General features: G+C 42.9%; 1 protein-coding gene across 1 annotated transcript in view; it reads right to left on the bottom strand.

Annotated features, from left to right (window-relative positions):
* Positions 1-14,330, bottom strand: part of CUBN (cubilin) — a 264,785-nt gene continuing 250,455 nt past the window's right edge. Inside the window, exons 61-67 of the mRNA XM_027559850.1 lie at positions 14,142-14,304; positions 13,551-13,756; positions 10,594-10,741; positions 9,506-9,687; positions 6,264-6,429; positions 3,861-4,096; positions 1-455 (exon numbers count right to left, since the gene is read on the bottom strand). Of these exons, the coding sequence (XP_027415651.1) occupies positions 348-455; positions 3,861-4,096; positions 6,264-6,429; positions 9,506-9,687; positions 10,594-10,741; positions 13,551-13,756; positions 14,142-14,304 (1,209 nt within the window). The 3' untranslated portion in view covers positions 1-347. The remainder of the gene's footprint in view (positions 456-3,860; positions 4,097-6,263; positions 6,430-9,505; positions 9,688-10,593; positions 10,742-13,550; positions 13,757-14,141; positions 14,305-14,330) is intronic.

The following is a 14,330-nucleotide window of genomic DNA, read 5'->3' as shown; positions in this document are numbered from 1 at the left end:
TTGAGATTTCAGTAAGGTTTATCATCCCTAATTTGACATTCACAGAGAAAACCATACTTCTATTTAATCAACTTCTGAAAGTGTACAGCACACAGGCCATAATCATTTCCAACCCTTTAAGGGATTCTAGAAATTTTCAGCTCAAAATACTAGATTAAAGAAGCTATGTTCTACATTCAAAAAATAAGTACAAATGTTGATTCCACGTGTACTTTGATGAAACACATAAAAGTTCAGATTATTCTCAGTGGCACAGGCAGAGGGTCAAGGATCCTGTCCAGCGTGAGGCCGGAGGGTCCAGCCCCTGCGGAATATCCAAGGTGCTGGGCAGACCCGGCCTCACTGGTCTAGCTGGCCCAGGTTAACCGGAGCGCTGATGGTCGGGCTGCATACTCTGCGTGAAATTTTATGAAGACACGATGTGATGAGGCCACAAAGGGAGCTATATCAGTGTCCTAAAATTGAAAAAGAAAAGAAGTAACAAATTATATAAAATTTGAACATTTTCCCAGAAATGTCAGTAGTAGTAAACAAGTACAACATAAAGAAGCCTTCTAGAATTTTCAGTAAACCTTCATATGTGTCTAGAAGTGATCTTGCTAAGTATTAATGTAGAGACTTTACACAAGAATATTGCTGGGTGGGGGGGCGCGGAAAGTAAGGAGCAATGGGGAGTGATTGCTAATGGATACAGGGTTTCCTTCTGGAGTACAAGAATGTTCTAAAATCAAGCACAGTGACAACAGCTTCCTGGATCCGGGAACTGACTAAAAGTTATTGAATTTTACCCTTTAAGTAGATGATTTCTATGGTATGTGAATTGCATTTCAATAAAACTGTCACTAAACTTTCAATTTCCAATTCAAGTTCTTATTGAAATTTTCATTCTTCTGATGGGAAACACAACTTATGTCCGCAACTAAAATGAACATCTGAATAAAGTATATTACTCCCTTCACCAACACCTGTACTTTCCTCTGGGGGATGATTTTCATATCCTTTGTGGGGAACAGTTGTGTTTGTGTGTATCTGTGTGCGTAGAAAGAGTGGGTAGATGGGTCTCTTTTCTTCTCCAGTTATTAGCACTAGGGATATAAAAAATGAACCAAACATGCAAAAATCCCTGCTCTCATGAAGCTGACATCCCAGTGGGAGAGGTGAGGTAGGAAATAAGTCAGTAACAGGCACAGAAGCAAAGCATATCACACAGGGTCAAGGCTGCAGTCTGGGGCCCTGCTCCTCTGGTTCTGCTCAGGTCCCCTGCCTCAGTCCTACCCAGAGTCATCAAAAACAAAAAACAGCCAGACTTATTTCCAAGGCAGGAAATTATTCAGGTGAGCACAGCACAGGAATTCTTTTTCCTAAAAAGAGATACTAAGGGATACACAATATGGATCAATTGCTGTGTGCACACACTTTTTCTTTCCATTTCAACCTGCTCCCAAATTTCTACTTGTTATTCTGTGCTGACAAACTAGTATGAGCAGATTACAAAAATTTTAAACTCCTTCTCTTTAAAAAAATGTAAACTCCTCCTTACTTCCCTGTCATTCTTCCATGCTTCTAGATGTTCAGATTCTGTAACTCAGATGCCAGTGAGCAATGACAATTATCATAAAAGAAAACATTTCCCAATGATTTTATGACTAGCTATCCAAGGAGGGACTCCCCCTGTTTTTCTGTAAATACACTGACCCTGCTGGGCTTCACACACTAACTAAATCAATGGTATCTTTAAATCATAAAACAATTACTCTGGAAACTAGGTCTAAATTTACTAAAGAAAATTTAAAACTGGGAAAATAATACAAACATCAATAGTTAAGAAAAGGAGACATAACTAATTACAGACTTGAATTTAATGTGACATTAGTTTAAATGGCCGTAATCTCTCTCAGTGCCTCAGTTTTCTTTTATCTGCAAAGTCCAGGGATCAAATGGAATTGTATATTTGAAAGTCACTGAAAACCAAAAAAAAAAAAAAAAAAAGTCATACAGACATAAAGTAATTATATTTTGAAAATAATCTCTTTTTGAAATTTTCACAAATTTCTTTATTTCTTTCTTTCTTTTTTGGCTGCACAGTGCAGTTTGTGGGATCTTAGTTTCCCAGCAGGGACCGAACCTGGGCCATGGCAGTGAAAGCACCGAGTCCTAACCACTAGACCCCTGGGGAATTCCTACAACTCTCAACTAAATGTCTACGGCCCAGTTAGCTTCCAAATCTGACTTGTGACTCATTTACTGGGGTCTCTTTTCTGTGGGCCCCTGTGAATAACTGCAAGGCAGTATCCACTAGTCAGGTGACCCAGATTTCTCCCTCAATAATTAGCTTTGTGTAGAGGGACAGAGCTACCAGAGAGTTTATGATGTGTTGTCTGTAAACCAGAGGAGCCTTGTTCCAGAAATTAAGCTGCACCCATGCAAGAGAAAACCACCCAGTGATTAAATATGATAGACCACTTTGCCTAATGATACGGTTAAGATGTTAATGATGTATCAGTCAGTGGAAGAAAAAAACCAAACCACAAAACAGGATAAAATATGTGTGTGTATGGAAATATATTCCTCAAAAGTGTTTAGAAGAATATATGGGAGAATTCTCAGAGTTTTAGAAAAGTGGTTTTTTAAAAAATATTTTTGATAATACTATTAATTTTATAAACTGTAGTTATAGTCTAAAAACTCTAGATTTCCAGCAGAGGCAATTCTCTGTTAGTTTGATCAGAAAGCATAAATGAGCAAAGAGCGAAACAGTAAGAAACAGCTAACTTCTCATCAGTAGTCATGCATCCCTCGCACTGAAGCTCTGGAAACATCCATCCACTTGGACATAAAACAAAAGGCAGCGAGGGGGGATGCAGCAATGTTGAGTCAACATCAGAATCTCCTGGAGGGCTCAGGGGAGATCTGAGATTTACCAAAACAAACTCTCAGTCCCCAGGACAACTGTTAATATCCCTGTGAATCTCTTCAAAGAGTTCCCACAATTTTCAGCAAGCGGTGAATGGAATGGAGCCAGGCATCCAACATTTCTATACAGTCAGCCCTCTGTAAGGACAGAGGGCTGACTAATCTGCTAATCTACATAGTAGATTCAACCAACCACAGAATCCAGCAGATACAGAACCTGTGGATACAGAATCCGCGATATGGGGGACAGACTGTACTCACTAGGCCAGTTTTTATAAGGGATCTGAGCACCTGAGAATGTGGTATCTGTGGGGGGCCATGGGACCGATCCCCTGCAGGTACAGAGATAAGACTGTAATTCTAGTCACGCAGAAATAACATGGATGGGCAACCCTGGACAGTGCCTTTAAACCACACATGGAACTTCCACAAAGCAGCAGGCCACAAGTGCTCCCCCAAAAACTTTGATTCTATGGGCTGAGTGGGGACTGGAAGTCTGTGATGCTAAATAACTGCATACGTAATTTTGATGCACAGTCAAGTTTTGTAACGGTTAATAATACCGGTGGCTGGGTCAGTAAAGAATCTGCCTGTAATGCAGAAGACCTGGCTTTGATCCCTGGGTCGGGAAGATCCCCTAGAGGAGAAAATGGCATCCCATTCCAGTATTCTTGCCTGGCAAATCCCATGGACAGAGGAGCCTGGTGGGCTAAAGTCGGGCATGACATAGAGACTAAACCACCACTACCACCATTATTAATTTAATGAAAAGTCCACTAGGTGGCACTCGTGCTCCCCAAATAAACAGGAAAGTCAGAAAACTGAATTGCATTAATGAAAGTATGTTGTGCTCTGTGATTGCATGTCTGCCTTTAAACATGCCCTTTAAAGCTACTTTAATTATTCTGAAATGATAATTGGATTTTTTAAAAGCTTATTCTACTCACTGCGCCACAATAGGGCCCGGAGGATGGAGAATTAGCATCGGGTCCATCGTAGAGCAGGAGGTAGTTTTGGACACATTCTCCGGGATCGTCGATGCTGATAAAGTAAAAGCTGACGGTGACCGGTCTTCCAGCTGGAGCAAGGATGGCCCATTCACAGTGAGTATTGTTTGGGTAAGTGCCCGGATAGCCAGGGCTGGTGACCGAGCCACTGTCTCCATAAAGAGTCCCACCACAGCCTGCCAGGAAACAGCAGCATGGAGTTGGGTTCAGTCACGCAGAAACCACCCACTGTGCTTTAGTGCACTTAAGACAATGCAACATTTTCCTAAGGTGCTGAGACTCCTTGCGGGAAAAGTGGAGGCAGAAACCCTTTTTCTGTGCCTTCATGGGCTACATACATCCTTCTCCTCCATCACCACCTGCCCCCTCCATCCCCACCTCCACCATATATTCCTTTCCCTGCAGCTCACCACTTAGGACCGACTTCCTCCAGGTCTGTTTTTTGAAAATAGTGAGTTGAGAATGCAATGGGAAAACCAAGATCTTGATAAAGTAACTGCAGGAGAGAGTGAAGTCAATCTTGGCTACTTTGGTGGTATAGGACTTGGATTGATCTTGAGTACTTTGACTCAAGGGCAGTGACTTGGTGATGATGTGGGTGAAGTAAAATTAAAAGGGAAATTCTGGGGCAGGATCACAGAAACAGGTGTTTTATTTTAGGTTTTGGCAGTAATTTGTTGTTTTTGTTGTTTGTTCAGTAGCTCAGTCGTGTCTGACTCTCTGTGACCCTAGGGACTGCAACAACCCGGGCTTCCCTGTCCTTCACCATCCCCCAGAGTTTGCTCAAACTCATGTCCATCGAGGCAGTAATTACTAAAAAAAAGTGACTTTACCAGGCATAGAACTGATAGCTCCAAGACTGATATGCTTAAAAAGTCAAAGTTTATTTTCTTTTTTTTTTGGCCAAGTCGTGTGGCATGTGGGGGTCTTAGTTCCCTGACCCGGGACTGAACCCACACCTCCTGCAGTGGAAGCACAAAGTCTTAACCACTGGACCACCAGGGTAGTTCCCCCTCCCTCCTAAAAAGAAAGCCAAAGCTTTTTAAGTATCGGTGTTAATTTTTTCGGTTTGTCAGTTTGCACAGGAAATCTATCATGATTTAGACCAGATGGCATGGGCATCCAGATACGCTGTACGCAGGAAGAAACTGTAGAGCATAATTAAAGAGCACAGAGCCGGGTTTCTGACCAGTGGGGGTTTGGGCCTGCCTCTGCCACAGTCTGGCTGTGCGTTTAAGGCAACTCATCAGTTGGGTGTTTTATTTCTTTATCTGTAAAATTAGGGCATAGAGATCATCTTTTACTTTTGTGCAGGTACCAAGAAATCATTATCCACAATTGTCTTGATAGAATCTTTTTATAGTCACTCGGGATATTTAAATGAATCGTTTCCACATTCTTATTTTGAAAGCTTTTAGATATTTTCAGGGACATTTCATAAAAGTATTCCTTCTTTCTTGAGTTAAATGTATTGACATGACTTAAATTTCCTTCACTCATCAGTAAACAGCCAACCCAAACTGCAGGAAGGTGCTTACTGCCCTGCAAGAGCCATTAATCTCCAGGACTATTCAGAAATGAGAGGGCCTCCAAGGAACACAGCTGCTTAGATGTACTCAAGGATGTGTTTGTAACTTTTTGGCAAACTTTTATTTAATTTTCAGAGAAGTACACCTTGATGATCAAACCGAAAGTTAAAAATATGACAAAATCGGCTTCCCTGGTGCCTCAGTGGTAAAGAATCTGCCTGCCAGTGTAGGAGACACCGGTTCACTCCCTGGTCTGGGAAATCCCACATGCCTTGAAGCAACTAAGCCCATGCACCACAATGATTGAACCTGTGCTCTAGAGCCCAGGAGCTTCAGCTACTGAGCCCACCTACCACAACTACTGAAGCCTGCACCCTAGAGCCCACGCTTCACAACAAGAGAAAGCACCCCAACGAGAAGCCCACACACCGCAGCGAAGAGTAGCCTCCGCTCTCCACAACTAGAGAAAAGCCCTCTTAGGAACAAATACCCAGCACAGTCAAAAATAAATGAATAAATACATAAAAATTTTTTAAAATATGACAAAATCAAAATGTATAAACTAATTACAAAATCTTTATACCTTATCTGTGCCTCATATGTAGATATATATTCTTTAGAGAAATAATAAATACAAGTAGAATTTTTAAAATCTATAATTTCATCATTAAAAAAAATCTCTATTTTTTAACAGAAAATGATCAAGTACACAGATTGGGGAGAAAGATGAGGTCCCTTTAACTGTCTTTTCTATGAGACACTGTATGTTTTTCTCGGCTGCATCACTTGCCCTGACAAAGTGCCAGTGTCTTACCGGAGGGTGAAGAGGTCCAGATAATTTCATATCCACGACCAGAAGTTGCACCATCACTCTTAAATTGAAGGTATAGTTCATGACTCTGGGAGAAAATGGGATTTGGCAGCAGAGTCCCACAATATGTGCCCAGTAATGGCGAACTGCTCTCACTTCCGTTTCTGACCTTTAAAAATGCACCATTAATGATGACACTTAGACATATAGTACCTTCTTTTCTGATCTATCATTGCTCTACATTAAGACATGAGACTATTTGAATAACTTTTTTGAGAAAAACTTTGTCTTTTTATATACATTTACACTCAGATGGCACTTTCATTTGCAAAGGAGAGAAACATGAAATTTGTAGATCAAAAACTATTTACACTTGGATTCAGAAATATGTATTCATCTCCAGCAGTTAAAACACGGAGGCATGTTTCTGCTGATAAAGTCAACTAGTTGATTGCTGTATAACAAACTAGTTATATCTTTGTTCTTGGGGAGATGCTTCAAAGAATGTAGTTAAAGTGAACTTTAAAAAGATGCGGGGAGAAAAATATCTGCATCATTTCCAGTTAACTCTGTGGTAGTCTATTCATCATACTGCAGTTATGCTTTTATCTCTCCTTAAAAATGGGTTGACTATAACGGGACCATGAAAAAACAACATACAAAGTGTGATAAAGTCAAAACAAAATGAATTTCTATATGGGAAAAGGACATAATTAAAACAATCTATAAAATTTCTGACTGTTTAGATATATTTTAAAAAAACACTGTGAAGCTGAATAGATTTCTAAAAGAGAAAATCATTGCATGGTGTAGACACACATGAAAACAGGAAACGAGCTGTCCTGTGCCTGTGGTAACCACATGGCAAATTCAATCAAATTCTGCCCTCCAGCCTGGATCCCGCTACACATTCACAATCAGCCCCAATTGGAGGAGGACTCTTGAGGGCTATGAACACACGTGATTCAGGAGTTTGGGCTGGATCCAGCCCCTCCTGGAGGGATGCTGACTTTATTGAGTTGATACCTGTATTTAAAATCCTGAAAGTGCCTCTGTTCCCTTTATATTCCCATAGTTTAACATGTGGTTAATTGTTGGTTGTCTTAAGTCACAGAATATCTTCAGAGGTGTGGTAGGTAGTCTGGTCAGGTTGTGTTGCTCAGGAGATATCCCCCACCCTGACTTTTTGTTTGTTTGTTTTACCACAAGACTTGTGGGGGATCTTACTTCCCCGACCAGGGATCCAACCTGGGCCCCAGCAGTGAAAGCACTGTCCTAACCACTAGACCACGAGAGGAGTCCCTGGAGAGATTCCTTTTAGGTCTATAGAGTAGCCAGCAGGAGAGAAAAATGCCTTTCTGGATTATTCTGCTAAGTGTTTATACAAAGTAGCCTTGCTGTGGGTGGAGCAGCGGGTTCACAGTCAGCAGACAGAAGTCCAACTGCCCTACTCCAGTCTGGACATGGGTCTTTTTCCTCTGGATCCTCTTTAGAAAGTTGATGCTCTAAGAGAAGGAGCGGGATATTCATTCTCACGGAATATGCCAATGAATCGTCCTTTTCATTTCTCTCTGCACAGGAGGAATGGGACAGGAGAGCAGAGAGCATCTCTGGGAGTGCAGATGAGCCTGAAAGGGTTGCTGAAGGCAAAGGCAGATTTCAAATGGGGTCGAGAGCTTGGCCTTCAAGGGGTATAATACATTCAGAATCCTCATTGATAAATTTCCATTCTCATCATCGTTAACATGAACGGAATGCTGAGGCTGCAGTAAACCGTGCCAGAATCTTCCCACTGAAAACCAGAAACAGCTGGGCTTTGCAGGCCTGAGCTGCCGTTTCCTGTCTTTGCTTATTGGATGGGAAGTTTCAGACCCGTTTCTATGGGTTAAGGCTTGGCGGCTAGAGAGTCGCCCTTGCTTCCCAGCATCCAGAGGCAAATAGCAGAGTTCACGCTAGTCACTAACGGGCAACTCGGGCTTGATGTGAACCAGGAGTAGCTGCACTGTGACTCTGAACTGTCTGGATGGTTTGTCTTCTTTCTGTGTCTCTCTCCACCTCTCACTTCTGCTTTATGCTCCATGGAACTGTTCAGCCTCCATGGTGGGTACGTACGTAGGGCTGAGTTTAATAACCTGATTGATGCCAACAAGACTGTCCTTCTCTCATCTCCTCCCTGCTACATCCATGTCCTCCCAGTTTCTACCATGGCTAAGGTTCCCCATGAAAAGGCATATGCTTCCTCTGAGAACTTTTACACTCTAGGTTGAGCATAGTCATTAACCAAGGACTTAGATGAATTCTATGGTGGGGGGCGCTTTCCAGGATAATAAAACTCCATAACAGGTCTAGGGGAACAAACCAACTTTTTGGAAACCTTGCCAGAGATTCGCATGTACATGAAACACAGCCAACTTAGGGACTCTCGGATTAAGATTTAGGTGTGAATTCAATTCACAGAGGGATTCAGCATCTTTGTACGTCTGAGACTTACTCAGCAACTCAGTTTACTTCCTAAGAATGAATACATTTCCAAAAGAGTCTGCAAAGGACACGGGAGAGAACGCTGCGGTTTTTATAGCAAAATATAGGTGCTAAGCTCCAGACAAGGGAGGGTTCTCTCTCAGTGTGTTTGGGGGGAAGGAGGGTAGGGTGGTGGGGGAGGACAGGCAAAGAGCAAAGGTGCTTCAGAGGAGGAGGAAGAAACAAAGCGCTCCTCTTGTGTCTGCCAAACAGGTGGTCAAGGAGACACTCTCCGTAGAGAACACTGAAGATGCCCCGAACATACTGTGGCCATCAGCTAAATCAGGTAAACTATTTAGTATCATTTCTTATTAAAGTCAGACATATCTTCCATCTCCAAAATTAGCACTTTGCACTTGACCTTCCTCTGGTCCTTCCAGTCTCAAGCCACATATCAGTGCCTTCAAGATGCCTTCTCTGTCCCCAGGTGGGTTAAGTGCCCCTAACCTTGCTGGCTGTTGGTCAACAAGAGCAGACTACTTCCTGTCTTGTCTTTCCCATGGATTGTGAGCCCCTGGGGAACCCTGACTGTGTCTTGTTCTCTCCTGGATTTCCCATGTCTGGATCTTGGAGATGGTTGGTATCTAGGGGATGAAGGGATGATGAACAATTTAATGAAATGAGGAAGGAATATGATTAGCAGTAGCAGAGGAAAAGGTGACAAATCTTTAGGGATCCAGCATCTTTTACATAGTTCATTTACATGATATTCAGCCGCGTGTTACCTCCAAGAAGTCATGGGTGCAGCCACTTGAGTCCTCGATGCCAAATGAGTGAAAGAAGAGGGAGATGGTGTGGTTGTCGGGGGCTGTGAGCACGGTTGTGCAGTCCACGTTGCTGGCGTAGTCACTTGGCCAGCCAGGACTCCGTAGGTTGCCAAATGCCTTCTTATATTCTCGATTGCAATCTTAGAGGAAAGACAGTATCTTAATTAATGTATGCATCCCAATAGTTAGTTCTCCTTCAACTTGACAGGAGTAATTCAAGAAAATTATTAAATCGGAGCAAACTTCAGAAAAAAGCTAATCTAGCCCCTCCATTTACCTCTGAGATGACTGAGATCCCAAGACCTGAGGTGGACAGTGTGCCGGGCAAACGCAGTGCAGTGTCTTAACACAAAACATCCTAGTGTGAGATGTGAAATGTGAAGACTCTCCTGTGAAGATGAACATTCTAGCACTCTCTGCACTTTTCTGATGATCCGGAGGTAGAGCTGGCTGACATTTAGACTCTGGACATACAGACTCTACCTCCAAGACAGACTTTTGTCTGAGGATGTTTCCTCAAATACTTTGATGAATTGTTCATTCTGATACAACTGATATAGCTTTTGACCATTTTTGGTAAAAACACCCTGAGTGTTTTTGTTTGTTTTAATCAAAGGCAGCTTTGGTTTTAATCAAGCTTGAAACGAACATTACATACAGTGTTCTCTGGAAATCAATTTCTCGGTGACAGTGAACAAGTAACTCTTTCAAGGCTCTTCGGTTTTTCCAAAGTAGTTTTCTAATACATAGTGATTTCTCTATGTGGTTAAGAGCATAATTAACATAGTAACTGGTATATATTTTTAATTAACAATATGAACTTAATATCCTGCATTCTCAACATTTTAATTAGTATTTCATTTGCTTTAACTCTTCAGAAGCCAGCTTTAGTCATCTACTAAATGGGGCAAGGCTTCTGGTAAAGTCTTACTTCACGTGGGTATGGTTTGTGTCAACAAACCTTAATTTATTCACAGGAGTCAACTCTAGCAGTAATTGTAATAATGGCAGTTTTTCTGAATAAAAGATTAAATCCCCAAGCTCACCTGCAATCTTATAGGTAAAACCCACTCTAGAGTTAATACTGAAAACTTCTGATTTGAAAACGATGACTGCGGTGCTCGTGGAGGAGTAAAACGTGGGCACGGCTGACACATTTCCACCGCAGAAGCGAATTCCTGGGTTTCCATTACTCTGAAATGGAATGGAAGCCAAGGGTCAGCAGGTTTAGTTTCAAAAGAGAATAGGCCACAGCAGAAATTAAACTGCACATAAAAATACAGTTTAAATATTTAACCATGGAGACCAATTATAGAGTTTAAAGCACTCTGCAGTAAGATGTCACCTTGGCCATGGAATTGACAGATGTCTCACATCTGAGGGCTGGGTGAGAAGTGGAGAGGTTTCTGCTGAAACCACAGGGCAGCCCCCTGCCTATTGAAAACAGGACCATCCCCCTCACTCCAAGTCCTCTCTAAGGGCTAGGCTGTTGTCAGAGCTCAGCCAGGCTGCTGGAGCTCACTACAGTTCACCTGGGGCATCTCCGTTGTTCGGAAGCCCCTACGGCTAACCAACACTGTTCCTGGCCCTCTCTCACCACCCTTTAGCAAACTTGCACTGTATGAGTTGCTCCTCAAACTGCAGCGAAACATTCCATGTATTCCCAGGTGCCTCCACCAGGCAGCATCCTCAGTTCAGGATTCCTACACTCTAATCCCATCATTCTTTTTATGTCAACCACCTAATAACATGATCAGTTCAGTTCAGTCGCTCAGTTGTGTCCAACTCTTTGCGACCCCATGAATCGCAGCACGCCAGGCCTCCCTGTCCATCACCAACTCCCGGAGTTCACTCAGACTCACATCCATCAAGTCAGTGATGCCATCCAGCCATCTCATCCTCAGTCGTCCCCTTCTCCTCCTGCTCCCAATCCCTCCCAGCATCAGAGTCTTTTCCAATGAGTCAACTCTTCGCATGAGGTGGCTAAAGTACTGGAGTTTCAGCTTTAGCATCATTCCTTCCAAAGAAATCCCAGGGCTGATCTCCTTCAGAATGGACTGGTTGGATCTCCTTGCAGTCCAAGGGACTCTCAAGAGTCCTCTCCAACACCACAGTTCAAAAGCATCAATTCTTCGGCACTCAGCTTTCTTCACAGTCCAACTCTCACATCCATACACGACCACAGGAAAAACCATAGCCTTGACTAGATGGACCTTTGTTGGCAAAGTAATGTCTCTGCTTTTCAATATGCTATCTAGGTTGGTCATAACTTTTCTTCCAAGGAGTAAGTGTCTTTTAATTTCATGGCTGCAGTCACCATCTGCAATGATTTTGGAGCCCCCAAAAATAAAGTCTGACACTGTTTCCACTGTTTCCCCATCTATTTCCCATGAAGTGATGGGACCAGATGCCATGATCTTCGTTTTCTGAATATTGAATTTTAAGCCAATTTTTTCACTCTCCTCTTTCACCTTCATCAAGAGGCTTTTTAGTTCCTCTTCACTAGGTCAGGGGCAGTGGCCGAGAGTGCCAGGCTGCGACGGCGCAGGAACGGCCAAGAGGAGCTACCCCGTGTCCAAGGTCAGGGGCGGCAGCCGGGAGGAGCTACCCCACGTCCAAAGCCAGGGGAGGCGGCCGAGAGGAGCAACCCCACCTCCAAGGAGTGGTGGCTGCGCGGGCGCAGGAGGGCCTAGAGGAGCTATTCCACGTTCAAGGTCAGAAGGGACGGCGGTGAGGAGATACCCCTCGTCCAAGGTAAGGAGCAGTGGCTGCACTTTGCTGGAGCAGCCCTGAAGAGATACCCCTTGTCCAAGGTAAGAGAAACCCAAGTAAGACGGTAGGTGTTGCAAGAGGGCATCAGAGGGCAGACACACTGAAACCATACTCATAGACAATTAGTCAATCACATGATGTTGATGCCCAAATCCTCAGGTATTCTGTGACCATCACACTTTTATGGTCAACAATCTCTTCAACATCTTACCCCATGAGCAATTCAGACTGATCCATTTTTTAAAAAAACAAAACAACTTTTCTCTGTTTTTTAAACCATGAATATAGTCCCCTTAGACTGGTACCAAATGGCTTCTTAACCAAACCCTCCACTTTGTTCTACACACAGATCCCGCTGACTACAGACAAGCTTCTGCTTGGAGCACTGCAGGCAGAATGCCAGAGACACACATCAAAAACTCCGGTTAATGGCCTGAAACTATCACATCCTTGTTAATCAGCCGTACTCCAATACAAAATGAAAAGTTTTTAAAAATTCAGGTTAATAGGGGAATCAGTCTCTGAGGATGGGGCACAAGAGCAGGCACTTTTCTGTTTTATTTTGTTTTAGTTTATTTTTAATTGGACGATAATTGCTTTGCAATGATGTGTTGGTTTCTGCTGTACAACAGTGTGTGCGTGCATGTTACTAGCTCAGTCGTGTCCTACCCTTTGCGACCCCATGGACTATAGCCCGCAGGCTCCTCTGTCCATGGAATTCTCCAGGCAAGAATACTGCAGTGGGTTGCCATTTCCTTCTCCAGGTCAACAATGTGAATCAGCCATGAGCATACATATGTCCCTGCCTTCTTGAGCCTCCCTCCCACTCCCCTATCCCGCCCCTCCAGGTCATCACGGAGCACGGAGCTGGGCTCCCTGTGCTGTGCACCAGCTTCCCACTAGCTACTTCACACATGGTGCTGTAGATATGCCAGTGCCACCCTCCCAGTTCATCCCGCCCTCTCCTTCCCTCTCCGTGGCCACAGTCTGTTCTCTACTTCAGGGCCAGGCACTTTTGCCAAGACACCCAGATGTTAAATAGGCACATGACCTACAGACCAAGTGCAGGTTTCTTAATGCCTATAAATAGGGGGTGTCATAAAAGGCTAAAAAGCACATTAGGCTGGAAGTAACTTTGAGAACTTATCCAGTCATGCCCTCAGTACTTCAAGTGTTCTGCAAACTCTGATGAAAAGGTTATAGATGTTTCTGTCATTCATACAATTGTTACCTCCGGTGGGTCCTGAAACTCTAAGTAGTTCTGGTTGCAGTCTTGAGAGTGCAGCTGAAATGCCCACACAGTTATCTCGACCTGCTGATGCAGGGGAGCTTCAATGACCCAAGTACAGGTGGCAAGGGGGACATCTGGGTCTGATGAATTGGGTGACGAAATACTTTGTGGGGTCCGAGTTGCATTAAATGTTCCACCACAAGGCACTGAGATGGGAAATAAGAAACAACTTAGAAGACATTTTACTTGTAACTCATCACACATATAATATTTAAAATTCTATTTTCTTTGTTCTTCCAACCCAAAGGAGCTGTATTTATATCATTCTAGGAAGGATTTACATTATACATTCTTGACTAAGAATTGTACCAAATTTGTACCATGGATTAAACACAAAGTAATTAATAGGGTGTTTAGTAACCGACATTGCGCATAGATAGTAATTAACATTGAGGTTAGTAATTAACATTGAGGTTAGTAATTAACATTGAGGTTAGTAATTAACTGAGTATAGATATAATCATGTCATTATTTTGAGTGCATAAATACACATGTGTTTCATAACATGTAAAAATGTCTCAGTTTACTCACTGTCCATGATGGTATATGTAGCATTAAATCCTTCTCTTTCTAAACTCAAGTCACTGACAAATTGAACTGTAAGGAAGTTTCCAGAAGAGATAAAGGGGGCAGGTACGGTGGAACCACAGAATGTTCCAGCCAAGTTGGCATTTTCACTATCCCCATCATATAACTGAAAAGAAAAACAGCTCATTAGTT

The sequence above is a fragment of the Bos indicus x Bos taurus genome, chromosome 13 (assembly GCF_003369695.1).
Source record: "Bos indicus x Bos taurus breed Angus x Brahman F1 hybrid chromosome 13, Bos_hybrid_MaternalHap_v2.0, whole genome shotgun sequence".
In the NCBI taxonomy this organism is placed as follows: domain Eukaryota; kingdom Metazoa; phylum Chordata; class Mammalia; order Artiodactyla; family Bovidae; genus Bos; species Bos indicus x Bos taurus.
Note: the sequence above shows the minus strand (reverse complement) of the source record. Positions and strands in the feature narration are given on the sequence as shown.